The sequence below is a fragment of the Indicator indicator genome, chromosome 1 (genome assembly GCF_027791375.1).
Source record: "Indicator indicator isolate 239-I01 chromosome 1, UM_Iind_1.1, whole genome shotgun sequence".
Classification (NCBI taxonomy): domain Eukaryota; kingdom Metazoa; phylum Chordata; class Aves; order Piciformes; family Indicatoridae; genus Indicator; species Indicator indicator.
The window spans coordinates 19,475,706-19,491,674 of NC_072010.1; the positions used below are offsets into that span (position 1 = coordinate 19,475,706).

At 41.7% G+C, this 15,969-nt stretch overlaps 1 protein-coding gene across 1 annotated transcript in view; it reads right to left on the bottom strand.

The window, feature by feature from the left end:
* CRYL1 (crystallin lambda 1) overlaps positions 1-10,438 on the bottom strand; it is a 57,633-nt gene extending 47,195 nt beyond the window's left edge. The window contains exons 1-2 of the mRNA XM_054384996.1: positions 10,407-10,438; positions 7,600-7,707 (exon numbers count right to left, since the gene is read on the bottom strand). Coding sequence (XP_054240971.1) covers positions 7,600-7,707; positions 10,407-10,438 — 140 coding nt within the window. The remainder of the gene's footprint in view (positions 1-7,599; positions 7,708-10,406) is intronic.
* Between the last annotated feature and the right edge of the window lie 5,531 nt (positions 10,439-15,969).

Sequence of the window (15,969 nt, forward strand, 5' to 3'; positions counted from 1 at the left end):
TCCTCTGACACTTACCATACACCAAAGCACAAACCAGAGTGCTTGTACATAGAGCAGTGCACCACTGCCCTCTACTGGAGGACTTCAGGGTGATCACCCCTGAGGATTACTAGACAGGTTATTGTGGCACACGTCCATAGCACCGCACAGGACTTCGCTCGGCAACCGTATGTGTGCACAGCTTGAAGAGTTTTGACTCAGCTCTTCAAAGAACGAAGATTCCGTGTCAATAAGAAAATACTACGTCCTTCTCGAGTCCACACTTTGTCTATCTTCAGAGTTTTACTGTTGTACTTGACTGTCCATTGAACCCTACTATGGGAACTGAGCACGTATTTACGCCATGAAAAGGCACTCCTGCCCACAAGCTTACTGGAATGCCCTTGGTTACTGACACTTAACCCATTTTGTTCACACCTCTGCCTCACCTTCATCCATAGATAGTATTGGGCAGACATAGTATAAGCAATCCTTTGTTATTTGTACTGCTCCTGTTTGAGCTAAAAGTGTGATAGCTTTATGGAATTACCACTTAGGATCCACTTCTGTGCAGAACTGGAATAAAAAGAGTATGTTGACTCTTGTCTATCGATTCGTCTTTTCACACTGGATAAAGAACACAGATCTGAGACAAGATCAACTGCAATGCCGCCTTCAAATTTAGTGAACTAAGTTCACTGGTTACATTTGTCAAAATCGTTTTGATATCTTGGTATCAGAACTGACAAGCATATGCTGGGAAATCTTCCTGATAGAAAGCATTTTCTATTTTTTTTCGTTCCAAGTTTAGGTTCAATATGGAAATTCCCATCAAAACCAAAGTAGAATCATAGAATTGTTAGGGTTGGAAGGGACCTCAAGGATCATCTAGTTCCAACCCCCCTGCCATGGACAGGGACACCTCACACTAGATCAGGTTGCCCAGAGACACACCCAGCCTGGCCTTAAAATCCTCCAGGGGTGGGGCTTCTACCACCACCCTGGGCAACCTGTTCCAGGGTCTCACCACCCTCATGGTGTAAAACTTCTTCCTAACATCCAATCTGAATCTACCCACTTCTAGTTTTGCTCCATTCCTGCTAGTCCTATCACTACCTGACATCCTAAAAGTCCTTCCCCAGCTTTTCTTGTAGGCCCCCTTCAGATACTGGAAAGCCACGATAAGGTCTCCTCAAAGCCACCTCTTCTCCAGACTGACAGCCTCAACTCTTTCAGTCTGTCTTCATAGGAGAGGTGCTCCAGCTCTCTGATCATCCTCGTGGCCCCTCTCTGGACACGTTCCAGCACCTCCGGATCTTTCCTGTCATAGGGGCTCCAGAACTGGATGCAGTACTCCAGGTGGGGTCTCACCAGAGTGGAGCAAAGGGGGAGAATCACCTCCCTTGACCTGATGGCTATGCTTCTCTTGATGCAGCCCAGGATGTGATTGGCTTTCCGTGCTGCAAGTGCACACTGGTGGCTCATGTTGAGCTTCTCATCCACCAGCACCCCCAAGTCCTTTTCTTCAGGGCTGCTCTCCAGCCAGTCACTGCCCAGCCTATATCGGTGCTTGGGATTGCCTCCACCCAGATGCAGGATCCTGCACTTGGTCTTGTTGAACCTCATGAGGTTAGCTTGTGCCCACCTTTCCAGCCTGTCAAGGTCCCTCTGGATGCCATCCCTTCCCTCCAGCGTGTCTGCTGCACCTCACAGCTTGGTGTCATCAGCAAACTTGCTGAGGGTGCACTCAATGCCACTGCCCATGTCACTGACAAAGATGTTGGACAAGACTGGGCCCAGGACTGAGCCCTGAGGGACTCCACTTGTCACTGGCCTCCACTGGGACATGGAGCCATTGACAGCCACTCCTTGGGTGCAGCCATCAAGCCAGTTCTTTATCCATCTCATGGTCCACCCATCAAACTCAGGCTTTACCAGCTTGGAGACCAGGATGTGGTGTGGGACAGTGTCGAAGGCTTTGCTCAGGTCCAGGTAAATGACATCAGTTGCTCGGCTTTCATCTATTAGTGTAGTGACCTTGTCATAGAAGGCCACCAGGTTTGTCAGGCAGGATTCGCCCTTGGTAGGCTTACCTAAAATAGAGACCCACAGTTCACATCCCTGCTCCTCACCATGAAGACTCAGTCTGACACCTGGGTCTCCCACAATCACAGATATACTGGCTGAAAGGGGCCCTGGGAAATCCCAAGTCCAGTTTTCAACTGCAGCAGAAATATTCTTAGAATGGTTTGGATTGAAAGGGACCTTAGTGATCATCTAGTTCCAAACCCCCCACCATGGGCAGGGACACCTTCCACTAGACCAGGTTGCTCAAGGCCTCATCCAGGCTGGCCTTGAACACTTCCAGGGAGAGGGTATCCACAAACTCCTTGGGCAATCCATTCCAGTATCTCACCAACCTCACTGGAAGGAATTTCTTCCTAACATGTTTCTTCCCAACATATTGCTAGCACCAGATTTGGTTAGCCTTGCTTTTGTGTAGTCAAGCCTTGAAAGCCTTCAAGGATGGAGATCTCAGATTTCTAGACAACCTGTTACCAGGCAAATGTTAACACCATAACTGTTCTCAAAACACAGCCTTTGTCTTACTTAAATTGTATCTTCTAGCAGCCCAGGACACTGGCTGCCACACAGGAACGAGGTAAAACAACAACACTTTTGCGTTGGTGGTGTTTTCAAGTACAGAATGGCTAGGCAGAACCTTTGGAAAGGCAGAATCTATCCCATTCCAAAGCCTTTAATAAGTTTTCTGGTTAGTTCTGCAAATAAAGCAATCTTTCCCCTCTAGTTTTTCAGAGAGGTGGGATGGGGAAGGTGGTGGGTGCAGAAATAGACCTAAAAGGTAGAATCAGGTCTATGATTTATCACAAACTTAATGTGCCAGTGTCAGATACTTATTATCAATGTATACTTGAAAAGAACTGTCTAGTTTTTATGCCATGTCTTTACAAGAGGTAAGGCCATCACTGTTTTTTCAGCCTCTTGCATCTGGTTTGTTGTTCATAGCAACTGTGCACCTACAGCACAGAAAAAGTTAAGGTCGGTTAGTGAAATACTGCACTTTACTAGGTGTCAAGTCTGATAAAAACTATGGTTAAATTAATACTTAATGAAGAGAGGAAGTGTGATATTCTGACCTCAGGGCTGCTTGATTACAACTCTTTGAAGGCCTAATGTCTTTGAATCATGCGGTAGAGCTACCTACAGTCAGATAAAGCTGACACACAAGTAATTCTCATAAAACAGCCTCACATCTGGGGGTACAGTGCCATACAACCTTAGCACCAAATATCAGTTTTCAGAAAGCCATTCTGGAAAAACAGAAGCCAGTAATAATTTATTTTCATTGTAATTAATTTAAATTAATAAACAGAAGATCAGAGTTCCTTCCCTTACAACCAAATATTTCCGTATCTTGGTATCTGTATTGAATGGATGGAGCCAGGCTCTTCTTGGTGATGTCCAATGACAGGACAAGGGGCAGTGGGTGGAAGTTGAGGCATAGGAAGTTTCATGTAAACATGAGGAAATGTGAGGGTGATGGAACACTGGAACAGGCTGCCCAGGGGGCTTGTGGAGTCTTCCTCTCTGGAGATATTCAAGATCCACCTGGATGCATTCCCGTGTGATCTGGTATAGGTGATCCTGCTATGGCAGAGGAATTGGACTAGATGATCTTTTGAGGTCCCTTCCAGCCTCTAACATTCTGTGATTCTTTAATTTCACATGTACCTTTAAAGCAGAGATAGTAATTTTACATGCCCATATCCCCAGGTACAACTTCTACTTTGCAAAGTCAACTTCAACCTGTCCCAGATTTTTTGACTTGGACTAAGAGAATAGAGGAAGGATCATTAGGTAGTAAAGAGTTTTAGTATAAATCTACAGTTTAATGCAGCTTAATATAGTAATGTAGTTTTAAAAATAATATTCACAGACTACTTCCTGAGATCTTCTATGATTTTTTTTCCTGAAGTTAGCTAAAAGCCATTATACATACAACTGTTTGGGTTTTATATATTAAAACCAGTTACCTGCTCCTGTGCCCTGAAGGAGATACAGTTCTGTATCTAAGTAAATACCATATTTAATATTCATCATCTATGTCTAAAAAGGAATTACAGAACACATGTGCAAACATCCAAGTTTCAGTGTCCTCTTAAGCATCAACTAAACTTTCCCCATTGCAATAGTCTTTCACTACACATGGAAAAACTGTACTGTATAAAATGAACTGGTTACACAGAGTGAAAAAATACAGTATTTCAAATGTAATTAACTAATCTTTTATCAGCAGCATAATTATGTTTAGAACATAGAATAATTATGTTTAGCACAGCAACTATTTGAAAAGTTTATATAAGAAGTGTAAAGGTTTGGGGCGGGGCATGCACTAAAGCACCTCTGCATCCTACTTTTTAGGATTACTTCAGGAATAGGGTGCCACCTATTTTTCTAATGCTCATTATTTTGAAGTTCAGTAATCTTGCATTCAAATAGGAGTAACACTGAGAAGAAAGTAACACTCAGAAGAAAGCACACTAGCTATGAAAAGTTAAATTTTCCAGGGCAGGTTACTGTAGCACATCAGTACAGCGTGTCAGACTACAGTAGGTCAAGTGCGACATGAAGCTGTTCATTAGTTTCTTCAGCCAAAGAAAAGGTTGTTCCATTAGACCAGACACTGGTTAATAATGCCACTGGTACATCCAGCTCAATCCAGTGCAAAGTTGTTTTGTGTGTCAGGGCACTGACTGCCACATGTCTGGCAACAGCTAGACAGGCAGTAAATCTATCACACCATGTTAGGCCTTAAAAAGACACATTCTCTGTACCTGCTCTAACAATATTGTGGCAACATGATACGCATTTCCTCTTGTTTCAGTGGATCAAAATTTCACACGTTAATCTTATTTTTTTACCCAGAATCAGGTTTTTTGAATATACAGAGTTACAGAGTACATTTCATATATTTCCACACACATAAATGCAGGGTCTCACGATCGTTGCAGACCCATCCCAAATTTGTTTGAGTCCTCTTGCAGGACTATACACCTCTGTTGCCCACCTACTGTTGCGTGAGTTGAATTCATTAGGTTAATGAACCCTGAGGTATCCTTTATATGAATTCAGAACAAGTTACAAGTCAATGTACTAAAGCATTTATTATCTATTTCATATGGTGGACATTTAGTATCATTTCTTTCAAAGGAGTTATTTGCTTTTAAAAGTAAAGCAAATGCGGTCTGGTACTCACATCTCAGTTTTATTATTATTTTATTACTTAAAAGAGAAACTACAAACAGTCCTCTGAACATTCCAGTTTCTCCTTAATTTGTAGAGTACCTCTATACACTAAAACCTCATTGACTCCAGACTAGAGTGGAACAAATACTCTTCAATATTAAACAACAACAAAATAATCACAAAAGTCCTAAGACTAAAAACTTCCCTACAAGTACCAGCTATTTAGAAAGAACAATGAAAGCAATTCCCAGCAAGCCCAGAGAAGCAACCACCAACCGGCTTTGTAAGATGCTCTCTCGACTGCAAGCCTTTGTTAATCCACTCAAGCTCCAGCTCCTGCACAAATATCGTATCAGTAACTCAAAGGGTTGTAGCAGGTTGTGTGCTATGAGTAAGTGCAAATAAATTCAAGTTTGACTGTATTTTAATTGCTACAATCATTAAAATACTGGTGGAAGAAATTCTACAGCTTGTATTTTTGTCATAAAAACTAAGTCGCCCTGAAACTAGGCTTTTTAACTAGGATGCTACAACAGCCAAGATACACAAGTTAATTATACATTGAGATAATGACATCTTATGTAAAAGGTGAAACTTGAACTCCCATGAGACAGCAAATGCAATCATAAGAGAACACAGGCATGCAAACAGCACTCTACCCTACTACACAAGCATTTCATGCTTCACTTTTTCAAGTTGAAAACCTTGGAAGGACGAAGTCTTCATTTTGCTATTAGGAAAGAAAAAGTTAGGGACGAGCGCTATCTTTACTAATGTAGACTGCAAACTAGCCCCTCCACAATAATCCAGAATCTTATCATGGCTACCATTATGACAGCAATTCTGCAAAAAACAAAAGTTTCTATCATCTAGGTGTAGCAACAGAGATATTCAGTCTGACTAACATCTACCTGGAAAAGAGGTTTGGGGAAATAAAAATTTAAAAAAGAAAAAAAAACACAAACAAAAAAAAACCCAAAACATTTGTAGGAGTTAGATTTTTCACCCCGTTTTGTTATCAAGCCTTTTTTTGTTGTTATATTTTAGAAAATCTCACTAGAAAAGACACACTGTTTAACTTCTGAACTCCAATTTAACTGACCTACAACAGGCCCCTGAAATCAAATCTCTTTGCCGTAAGTGCTGTTACAGAAAACAAGGATGCAACACACCACAACCCTTTCTTTAGGTGCAGCTTACTCCCCATGCTGGCTGGCATACAGCAGCTGACATACTTCACTCCAAGGCATCAGGAAGGGAAGGAGGATGCATTTAGGTTGATGCTGATCATGGAGCAATCTGAACTTTAAATTAAATGCTGATACAACAACATAAGACAAGCGCACAGAACCACTCTATAAACACGCGCTCTCTCTCTGTCTCTCTCAAAGGCATAAAAAGCTGTATCAGGTCCAGTAAGAAGAGAGTGAATAGAACCAACCGCTCACTGTCCCTTGTGACATAAGAACTCAGGGCCAAAGAAAGCAACTGAGAAGCCAGGCTGAACACAAACAAAAGGGAATAGCTCTTCACACAGTGAGCAGTAAACCTACAGAACACAAAGTCCTTTGGCAGAAGGCCAAAAAATATGTACACAGGTTCAAGAGAAGGTTAGAGAAATACTTGGAAGAAATCTAGTTAGAGTTACCAAATACACAAGGAACTTCTAGGCACTAAAGGATGGGGGAGGGGAGCAAGGAGGCAGGACATGAACTTGCACGTGTCATGTACCAAAACCACCTGGCTTTAGCTCTAGTTCCACAAGGCAACAGAGTAAAGAGCTGAAGGATTTTTGCTCTGAACAAGCATGACTGTTCTTGTGTTCACATTCTCAAATTTGCTCCTTCTACAGATGCTTCCCAGGCTCTATAGCAACTGATTAGTAGTTGCATCTTTAGTGGAACTAGCAATCAGTTCTATAACTGAAAAAAAAAAAATTAGTTCAAGAGTTAAAAAAAACTTCTAGTTATAAAATACTAGTAACTGTAGCAGGGCTCCTCAGTAATCCATGTTAACCTATTTCCATTTTGAAAGTCTTTGTTGTCTTTCTATGCAAAAACTATAATGTTCATGTATTTTAAGCTCAGCCTATAGATAAGCTAATCATGATAAACATCACTTCAAGAATTTGGATATGAACGTAAGATCTTAAGTTATTACTTCAGAATTCAAGTGCTCTTCCGAAGTGCCATTGAGAGAGATTTGGGAGCACTATTCTTCTGACCTTACAAGGACCTGTACTCATAAGTTAAATCCTATGTTTCCTTGAAGAACAAGAAATGGTTGCTCATTCATAATTATAGAAATTGCAGTTTCATTACAATCACTGTCACTTCAAGTCAGGTGACTTACCGAATGTTTTCCAGTGCAGTTGTTAGCTGTTCTTCTGCAATATCATAAAGTTTCACTTTGAAGCCTCCAGCAGCAAATACCATGGCCCAACTGCGACCAATGAGTCCACTGAAAAGAAAAATACCATTCAATTAATAACAAAGTATTTATTTTTGAGAAAGACATCTTACAAGCATTGCAAGGAGGAAAACAGAGCTTGGACTCTTCGATATTTGATTAAAGGATCAGTTACATATTGATAAGAAGCAAATCTCTTTCTAAAAAGAGAAATACACTTTGCTAGTTGTATAGCAGCTTCTCCAAGAGCAGGGAGAAAGATAATGAGGAAGAAAACAAACAGGAGAAAAAACCCAGAATTCAAATATCAGGAACCACTAGTTCGGGACACCGGACTCAAGTATCAACAATTTTGTCAGCTACAATCTTAACATGTAGTTGGTGCACTGCATTACATTAAAGATTAAAAAAAACAAAACAAAAACAAAAAAACAACAAAACAACTCATAGTCTAAAGACAGACAGCAGTCCATTGGTCCAAGAGTTCAGAATCTTATTTCAGAGATGATCAGAAAACCTAAGGAAAGAAAAAACAAACCAAACAACAACCAAACATGGGTTCGATACTACTTTTCCATCTATCCACCTTTAGCACTACCTTTATTTTCAGAAGCAGCATTCTACCATGCTGGAAGCATGCAGGAACTGTCTGTCTACATCTTTTAGTGAAGTCACAATACTGAGAAGTACACAGAGGAAACTTGCAGTAACTGACAATTTTATCATGTCTCACGCTTTGAGACAAAGCAGCACAACTCTTAAGCTTATAGAAGACATCAGTCTCCTCAAATGCAAGCACTTAGGCACAGTGCTATAAGCCTAAATAACCCAGTATCACAAAAAATATTCTAATTCCATAACAGATGAGCAGAACTCCATACCTGTAACAGTTATAGTGGGGGTTTTGATAATTACAAGCATTTCCTGTCACTTTCAAGATTTGCAATATTAAACTTAAGTGACCTCTGGCAACTGGAAAATGCAAGGCCACTGGGGCATCAATAAAGGATTAAAATGGGAGTAAAAGTTAAAGATAGAGCAAAAGGGTAGATTAGAAAAGAAGGAAGAGAAAATGGGAACATGTTCAGTTCTTGGTTTAAATAAAGGAAAAAATGAACAAAACAGGAAGTTTCAGGAAACAACAGGAATCTGGAAATAACTGAGACCAAAACCAAAAAAAAACAAACCCAAAAACCAACACCACCATGAGGGGGGGGAAAGAGTAAAACTTTGCATTTAGTTTAGTTAAGTGAGCAGCAAGTTCTCACTCAAAACTTACCTTTAAAACAGAAAACATGCACAACTTACTGTAGTAAACCCTGACCTCAGCAGCCCTCACTCTAACTACAGAACACACTCACTTATGGAAAAGGTAAGGTATGGATGAAGGTTTGTTTGGTACTGTAGCCTCCCGGCTAAGAAGCGGTTGAATATAAAAGTATTTCTACTGCTTAAACCTTGAACAAGCATATATGCACTACCAATATATTTATAAATTTGTATCATCTCTCTCAGCACTTTTAAATTAAATTTCCTTAAATCTGTATTTTGTTTTTAAAAAGCTTATTTTAGTATAGATATTTAGAATAATGAGGTTTGTTTTCTTTTGAGCTATGGAGTGTACAAAGTCAGTCAGTGGTAGGTACCAATCCTGCACTGTTTCTCCTTGTACAAGACAACAAGAAGCAACATTACAACCTGATGTTAGCATATTTGACCTCGAGACAGTGATTTCTAACACTGTAAGTGCTGTCATTTTGGGTCCAGTAATAAATCCAGATCTGATCACCCAACTTCTGCTGGTGCTACCAGAACGTTTTCCTGCCTTCACTGTAACTGCGCACTGGGGAGCAGAAGTCCAGCTCTCCCAATCCTGCACGCACCTGCGGTGAATGGAAGTTCCCCAAGTGCCACTGCTAAGCGCCAGCTTTGTCACCATCCCATGACAGCACTGAGACATGTGTCCAGTGGTCTTGCTAATAAAATGTGTTGTAGTCCACACTTTTAGCACCAAGCTGTAGTGGTGCACAGGGGCCTGTGACTGTCTGGCATGTGTTTTCTCACCTCACCAGATTACTGCTCAAATAAAGAGCTTCAGGTTTAGCTCAAGAGGAGGATGAAACCATGCATTCCCACGAGTCAGAAACACTGCTGTATTGCAGTATTGCTTATGGCAAGGAAGTATTACTGCAGGCACACCCGAGAGAAACTTCAGAACTTCTTGAGAGAGTTGACAAACAGGATCTTAATCTGACCTTGGATTTCTCCACTCCTCTTACACGAAACAGTGCAATGAGAAAGGGCAGCAGTCTTTCAGACATAAAGGATGACTTCACTTCCAGTGAAGATGCTATGAATGACTGCGGGGTTTGTTTGTTTTAAAGCAGCACACAGCTGTCAGAGATTTAAGCGAAACCACTCCTGTCGGTGAGCTCCCCAGTTCCGGCAGAAACTCGAACCCGCGACTGGCCAGATCTCCCTGTGCGCGCCGCACCCCAACACGGGCTGCATACACCGAAATCCACACACCACCCCAAGTCAGGCACCTCACTGCCACATCCGACACCTGCAAGGGCAGGGACTGCTGAAGCAGCCAACACACCTCCCTCCAGGCCAGATTTCACCGGCACAGAGCCTAAGTGCCGTCGCACGTCTCCAGGCATCCGTTCCCAGAGCGCCCAGGGGCCGAGCCGGGCTGGCAACTCTTCCCTAGGTCACTATATCTACCCGCGGAAGAGAAGACACTTTACCTGCCGATGATGGCAACATGAGAGGACTCCATGCCTGTCGGGGCCGTGTCGGTGGACGCACGACAGAGAACCGACAGCGCGCAGCCCCTGCCACCCCTGCCTTACGGAGCCCGCCCCTCACCCACAGCTCCCGCCATGTCACGGCCGCCCCTATTGGTTGCTGCTACGAGCCCTCCGATTGGTTCCGCGCTCCCCTGGCCTCCTCTCCGCTGGGGCAAGATCCCGCCCAGAGGCGGGGTAGGAAGACGTTGGTAGTGCCTTTTTTCACTGCTGTACAGGCTCCTTAGCCTATTCACTCTCACCTGGGACAAGTGCAAGCTGCCTACTTCCCCTCCTAATACTCCAGAGGTCGCGAGGGCACGGCTATGGTGTCTCTCACAGGTTCGGTGAAGTCCTCCCCACGAAGTCGGTGTGCTGCCGGCACTGCCTCTTTGGTCCCCGTAGAAAGGCAGGCCCTGCATGTTCCGTCTTCAGGCTGCACCAAGAGATAGCAGGGGAGAGCGGTCACCTGCAAGCCGTGCGTGGCCTTTGCTGGAACAAAGACTTACTTGCCATACCCACTTTGGAGTGGAGCAAGGCCAAAGTTTGAGTAAAGGCAAAGTTTTACTCTACTGTTAAAAATGATTAGATCACTATGGACACATAAAGATGTCCAGGTGAGCTCCCAATAAAACTGAAATGCTGTTTCTGTGGGAGTTTGGGTGTTGGGATTCAGAGTTGCCTTTGAATACACATAGACCCCATCACACTTTGGCCATAGAGTACTAGAATACACCAAACCCCAGTGTGCTATTGACAAGGTACAAATGCATTTCAAAGTAAAGTTCAAAGTAAAGTTCAAAACAAAGGTTTATTATTCTTGAAAATACTACCTTGTTGAATTCTGACTTTAGAATGTATGTTGCTCTCCTTGGCTTTCAGCTTGTTGGTGTGCTGCATTACTCATTTTTTCTAATTCTGTGTAGTTCTTACTCATCTGCATGTTGTTCTGTAATCATGCTGGATGTTCCCAAAAAGAAACAAAAATTAACATTTTAAATGCTGACATATGATTAAATATTATATTTCTTTAGTCTTAACTGAGAAGTACTTGCAAATTTCTTGTGTTTCTAGCTTTCTGGGGAAAAAAAAGTTGAAAATTAATACATCTGATCTCAGAATGAACGTTTCATAGTTACTGACAAAGCTTTGGGTATCATTTCATCTAGTTTCCAAGGGAAAAAAAAAACAACAACTATATAATCAATTCGTACATCTGTTTTCCCTTACTAGCACTTTGCTAATTCCAATTACATTCAACAAGGAGAGATCTCAAATGTATAAATTCCTAAAGACCGCTCAAAGGATAGGAGGTGGAAAATCAAAGTACTACCTTCTTGACTGTTTAGTCTTGGGAAGAGAAGGCTGAGAAGGTATCAGCATCTATAAACATCCGAGGGCTGGATGTCAAGATGAAGGTGACAGTCTCTTGTCACTGCTGCCCAGTGATAGGACAAGGAACAATGGGTACAAGCCACAGGGAGGTAGAACATGACTGAGGTATGAATTCCCTCTTGCAGAAAATAAAGAAATTGCATGCCTCTGAAATACAGTGTCCTAGCCTGATCTTTCAGCATGGAATGAAAACAGAGGCATAGTTCACTTTTGTTAAGTATTAGATTTAATACACTACTTGTTCAACAGAGCAACTAGAAGGTATATTTCATTTGTGATGGACTATGGTACATTGCTACTATGATCCTGATAGTTCAGAAAACTTAATGTCTTTAAATGATAGCCTTAATTTGTTAACTTTTTCCTATTCTGCAGAGCTCTAATTAATCGTTTGCATACTGTAATCGTAACTAGTGATTATATTAAGATTATGCTACAGTTAATACTATAATTATTGCTAGTAGTTTGTGCAATTAATTTAGGTGGCCTTTCACTGTGCAAATGGTGTGATGCAAACACTATCAATATTGCCAAAATGCTGATTCTCAAACAAGCTATCTGCAGGAATCAGAAAGTAAATAGCAGTAAAACAGATATTACAAAAACATGATTCAGCAAAACTAGATTGAGTTCTATCCTTTAATAGTAAAAATACCTGTTACAAATGTTTTTAAACCCTAAATACAATATATACGTTATTCATGTTATTCATAATGAGGTTTTTCCATTAATTTTGCTTCTAAACTGGATGTAAATTGATGTACTTACTTGCTTCACTAAATACAGACTATACAGTAAATTGAGTAAATTGATGTTTAGAGCAGAACTATACTGAATATTTTCCACCTATGAAACTGTTCTGAAATAGCTTTTAAAAGCTTTCAATATAACTCTATAAAATATGTTTACCTAATCAATTCCTTATTAAGAATTTAACCCTGAAAGCATTCTCATTCTTGTACTTACCATTGCATCGAGCAGTGTTAGAAACTTTATTTTCTAATTTGAATTCTCTAAATTTATATATATTTATGCACACCACCTCAGAGATCACAAATATAAAATTGATCTTTAAATCATCTACAAGGACAAACAAATATTTTAATGTCCATGATGTTCATATATACTTGATAACAGAGGAAAGTAACATGCAAGATGTATTGTCTGATGAGGGACATGAGCCCAAAGTATCAAGGCTGCAACATAGACTAGTCAGCAAAATACTTAGCAATTGAACTTTAAGTTTTCAAGTATAGGAAGAAAATTATCTGAAGCTAATTTTTTTTTCATTTTTAATTGTCTTTAAAATAAATGTACTTACGATTAAGTTCAATTACCATTCAACTCATCATTTTCAACTAAGAAAATATTTAGAAAGGTTAAGTATTAGAAAGGCTTTAATTTTAAATGCATTTTGTATTTTCTGTCCTTTCAGTAATTTTTAGAGGTATGCTGACAAGATCCATTAGTTCCCAGAGAGGTAGTTAAATGCAGCTTCACTGTTTGTGGCAGCCAAGCTAGATGGAGGGTCTTCACAATACAGCAGAAAATTGTCAATGCTAGAAAACTACTTTTTAAAGTTTATAATGGGAGAATTACTTTTTCAGTTCAGGCCATTTTCTGAGATGAACAATTAAACTGCCAGAGCAAGAGTAAGGCACACACTAACAGTGATTATAACAGGCAGATGGTAGCCAGTAACCCTGAACCCGAGTTAGGAGGTCCTGGAACAGTTTGTCTGAATCCTTATTTGCAGTGTTACTGCTGTGAAAAGACTAATACTTTGTGTGTTGAGAGGCAAAGAAATTATTACTGTTTAAGAGTATAGCTTTACAGTCTCCTTAATCTGCCTTAAGTTTTCACTGAGTTTACTGGACCTGGTACATGATGTCTTGAAAGCTGATCAGGTGTGCAGCTTGATTCATCTGCATATGTATCCAACTCAATACCAGTCAGAGGACTGATCTGGGGCAGGAACAGAAAGGTGAGAAAATAATGGGACAACTTCATTTAGTGACAGCACTGAATTAAAACGATCAGGAATTCACAGCATACCATGTTGCTTGGGCTGTATTTACTACTTTTTTTTTTTGGCAGCTTCACATTCTAGGTAATTCTAGATACCTACATCATATGGGTTTCTCCCACGTTAGAAGATGTCCTGTTATCACAACCTGAGAGTAAGGTCCTGTTTTGAGACTCTGATGATGTGAGGACATCAGAGGCAGTAGCTGGTCTGAGAGGTCTAAGGAGCTGAGCTAGGGACTGTTCCCAAGCTCCTGGTGCCTGGTTCATGCTTCAGCAGTGAAGGCAACACGTATCATTGTCAGGGGCTGAACCAGACACTGGAGTTAAGATAGCCCATTACATATATAGTATTAGCTAGTTGTCATTCTCCCAAACAATTCCCAGTATAAGCAGGGACCATACAGGCCAGGGCCCCCTTTTAATAGCTGGTTTGAATGTATGCACCCAATTTTGGAGGGCAAGGAAGTTTGATAATATGATCATGGTCAGATTCCAATGGTGCCTTGGCCCTGATCCATTTATGAGACAGATACATTGACGCCTCATCTTGGGGTCTTCTTTCCACTGCCCTAGAAACATCAGAATATGCTGGGCACCAGTATGCCCAGGTCCCCAGTATGAACGAGATGCGTAGCAGAGCTAGGGCTCTTGATACAGAATGTACCTGCATCTTGGGTTTATATAACTGTGTCTAGGGACAATGAGAAAAATCTAAAACCTGTAGGCTCAGTTGTATATAGGGAGCCACAAGCAGAAAAGGGGGGCTAGAAATGCATATATATTTCTTATGCTGAAATTCATAATTTGTGGCAAGTAACTCACCTGAAAATTTTTCCCAGCTGAAGTTTGTTATTGTGCAAAATACTTGTATTCCAGAAACTTCAGGTATAATGATTCTCATGTCCAAAGTCTGAGGTTTCTGTGTGAAAGTGGTTCATGTACAGAACGTGAACAGGTTAATGCAAGAAGCGATAATGTCTTAATACTTCTTTATGTTATCTTTGTTTCTCTTGTTGGGAGACAGAGTAGAAAGACCTTTCACTCATATCCTCTGTACCTTATCTCTTCAGAAAGGACTTTGAGGCTGAAAGAAGGTGAGCAGCAGAAAGCTCTGACATTGCATAACGCTCACAAACCCTGACCATAAAAAGGGTGTTCTGACTGCACTGTATATTGTCTTTGCAGCTTTCTTGTGTCCTTAGCATAAGGCAGTAGGGGTAGGTTACAACTGGTCTCATCAAATATTTTCTCTCTCAAATATACTGTAGGCATGTTCAGAGAGCCCTACTCTATTTGTTTCCCATATTGGCATAATGATTTGCTGCTGGCAAATCAGCTGACACTTGTCAGGTTTTCCAAAATAACAGCTAACACAAAGTAGTAAAAAATGGTAGTAGGAATCTTCTTTTTCTAAGACATTAAGCCCTTCAATTTTTCACTTAGTTTCAGAGACTATGGCAGATGGGAAGCTTTACTGTTTATTGAGCCTTTCAGTTTTGATAGCAGATTTCTCAGCTCACTGGAAGAAATTGAGGGGCTGAGCACCCCAAGAGGGATCAGTGACTGTGATGAGGTCTCTGCCTGGAGGTGCCAGCTGCTGCCTGAGAGCTGTGCTTACTCATGGAGCCTCACCACGCTCCAGAAGGCATGGGCCATCAATGGTCTGGAGCTCAAGAAACGCCCTAAAGGCATGCACTATAACAAAGTCCTCTCAGGTACGGCACGTACTCAGCTGCAAAGCTTGATACAAACACCACAGCCGCCTTCGGGCCGCCCGCCCTGCGCATGCGCCCCGATGTCCCGCGGTAACTTCCCCTCACAGCAGGAGATGCCCACACGGGGGCAGAGGCTTCGGCAGCTGCTTTGCGCATGCGCCAGCCTCCGGCGGTGCTACACTCCGTTCTCATCTGTTACCGACCGGGCGCGGTGCATTAGGGGAGTGCATCGGCCGGCGTTCCCCTTAGCAACGCGGCCCGGGCCGGAAACTGGGCTGCAGATCGCCGTGCAGCGCAGCGCAGCGCAGCGCAGCGCAGGTCGTGTGCGCCCTGTCGCTACGGGACACGCTGGCACCGTTGCGTTGGTTCCCCGAGCCTCTCGCCGA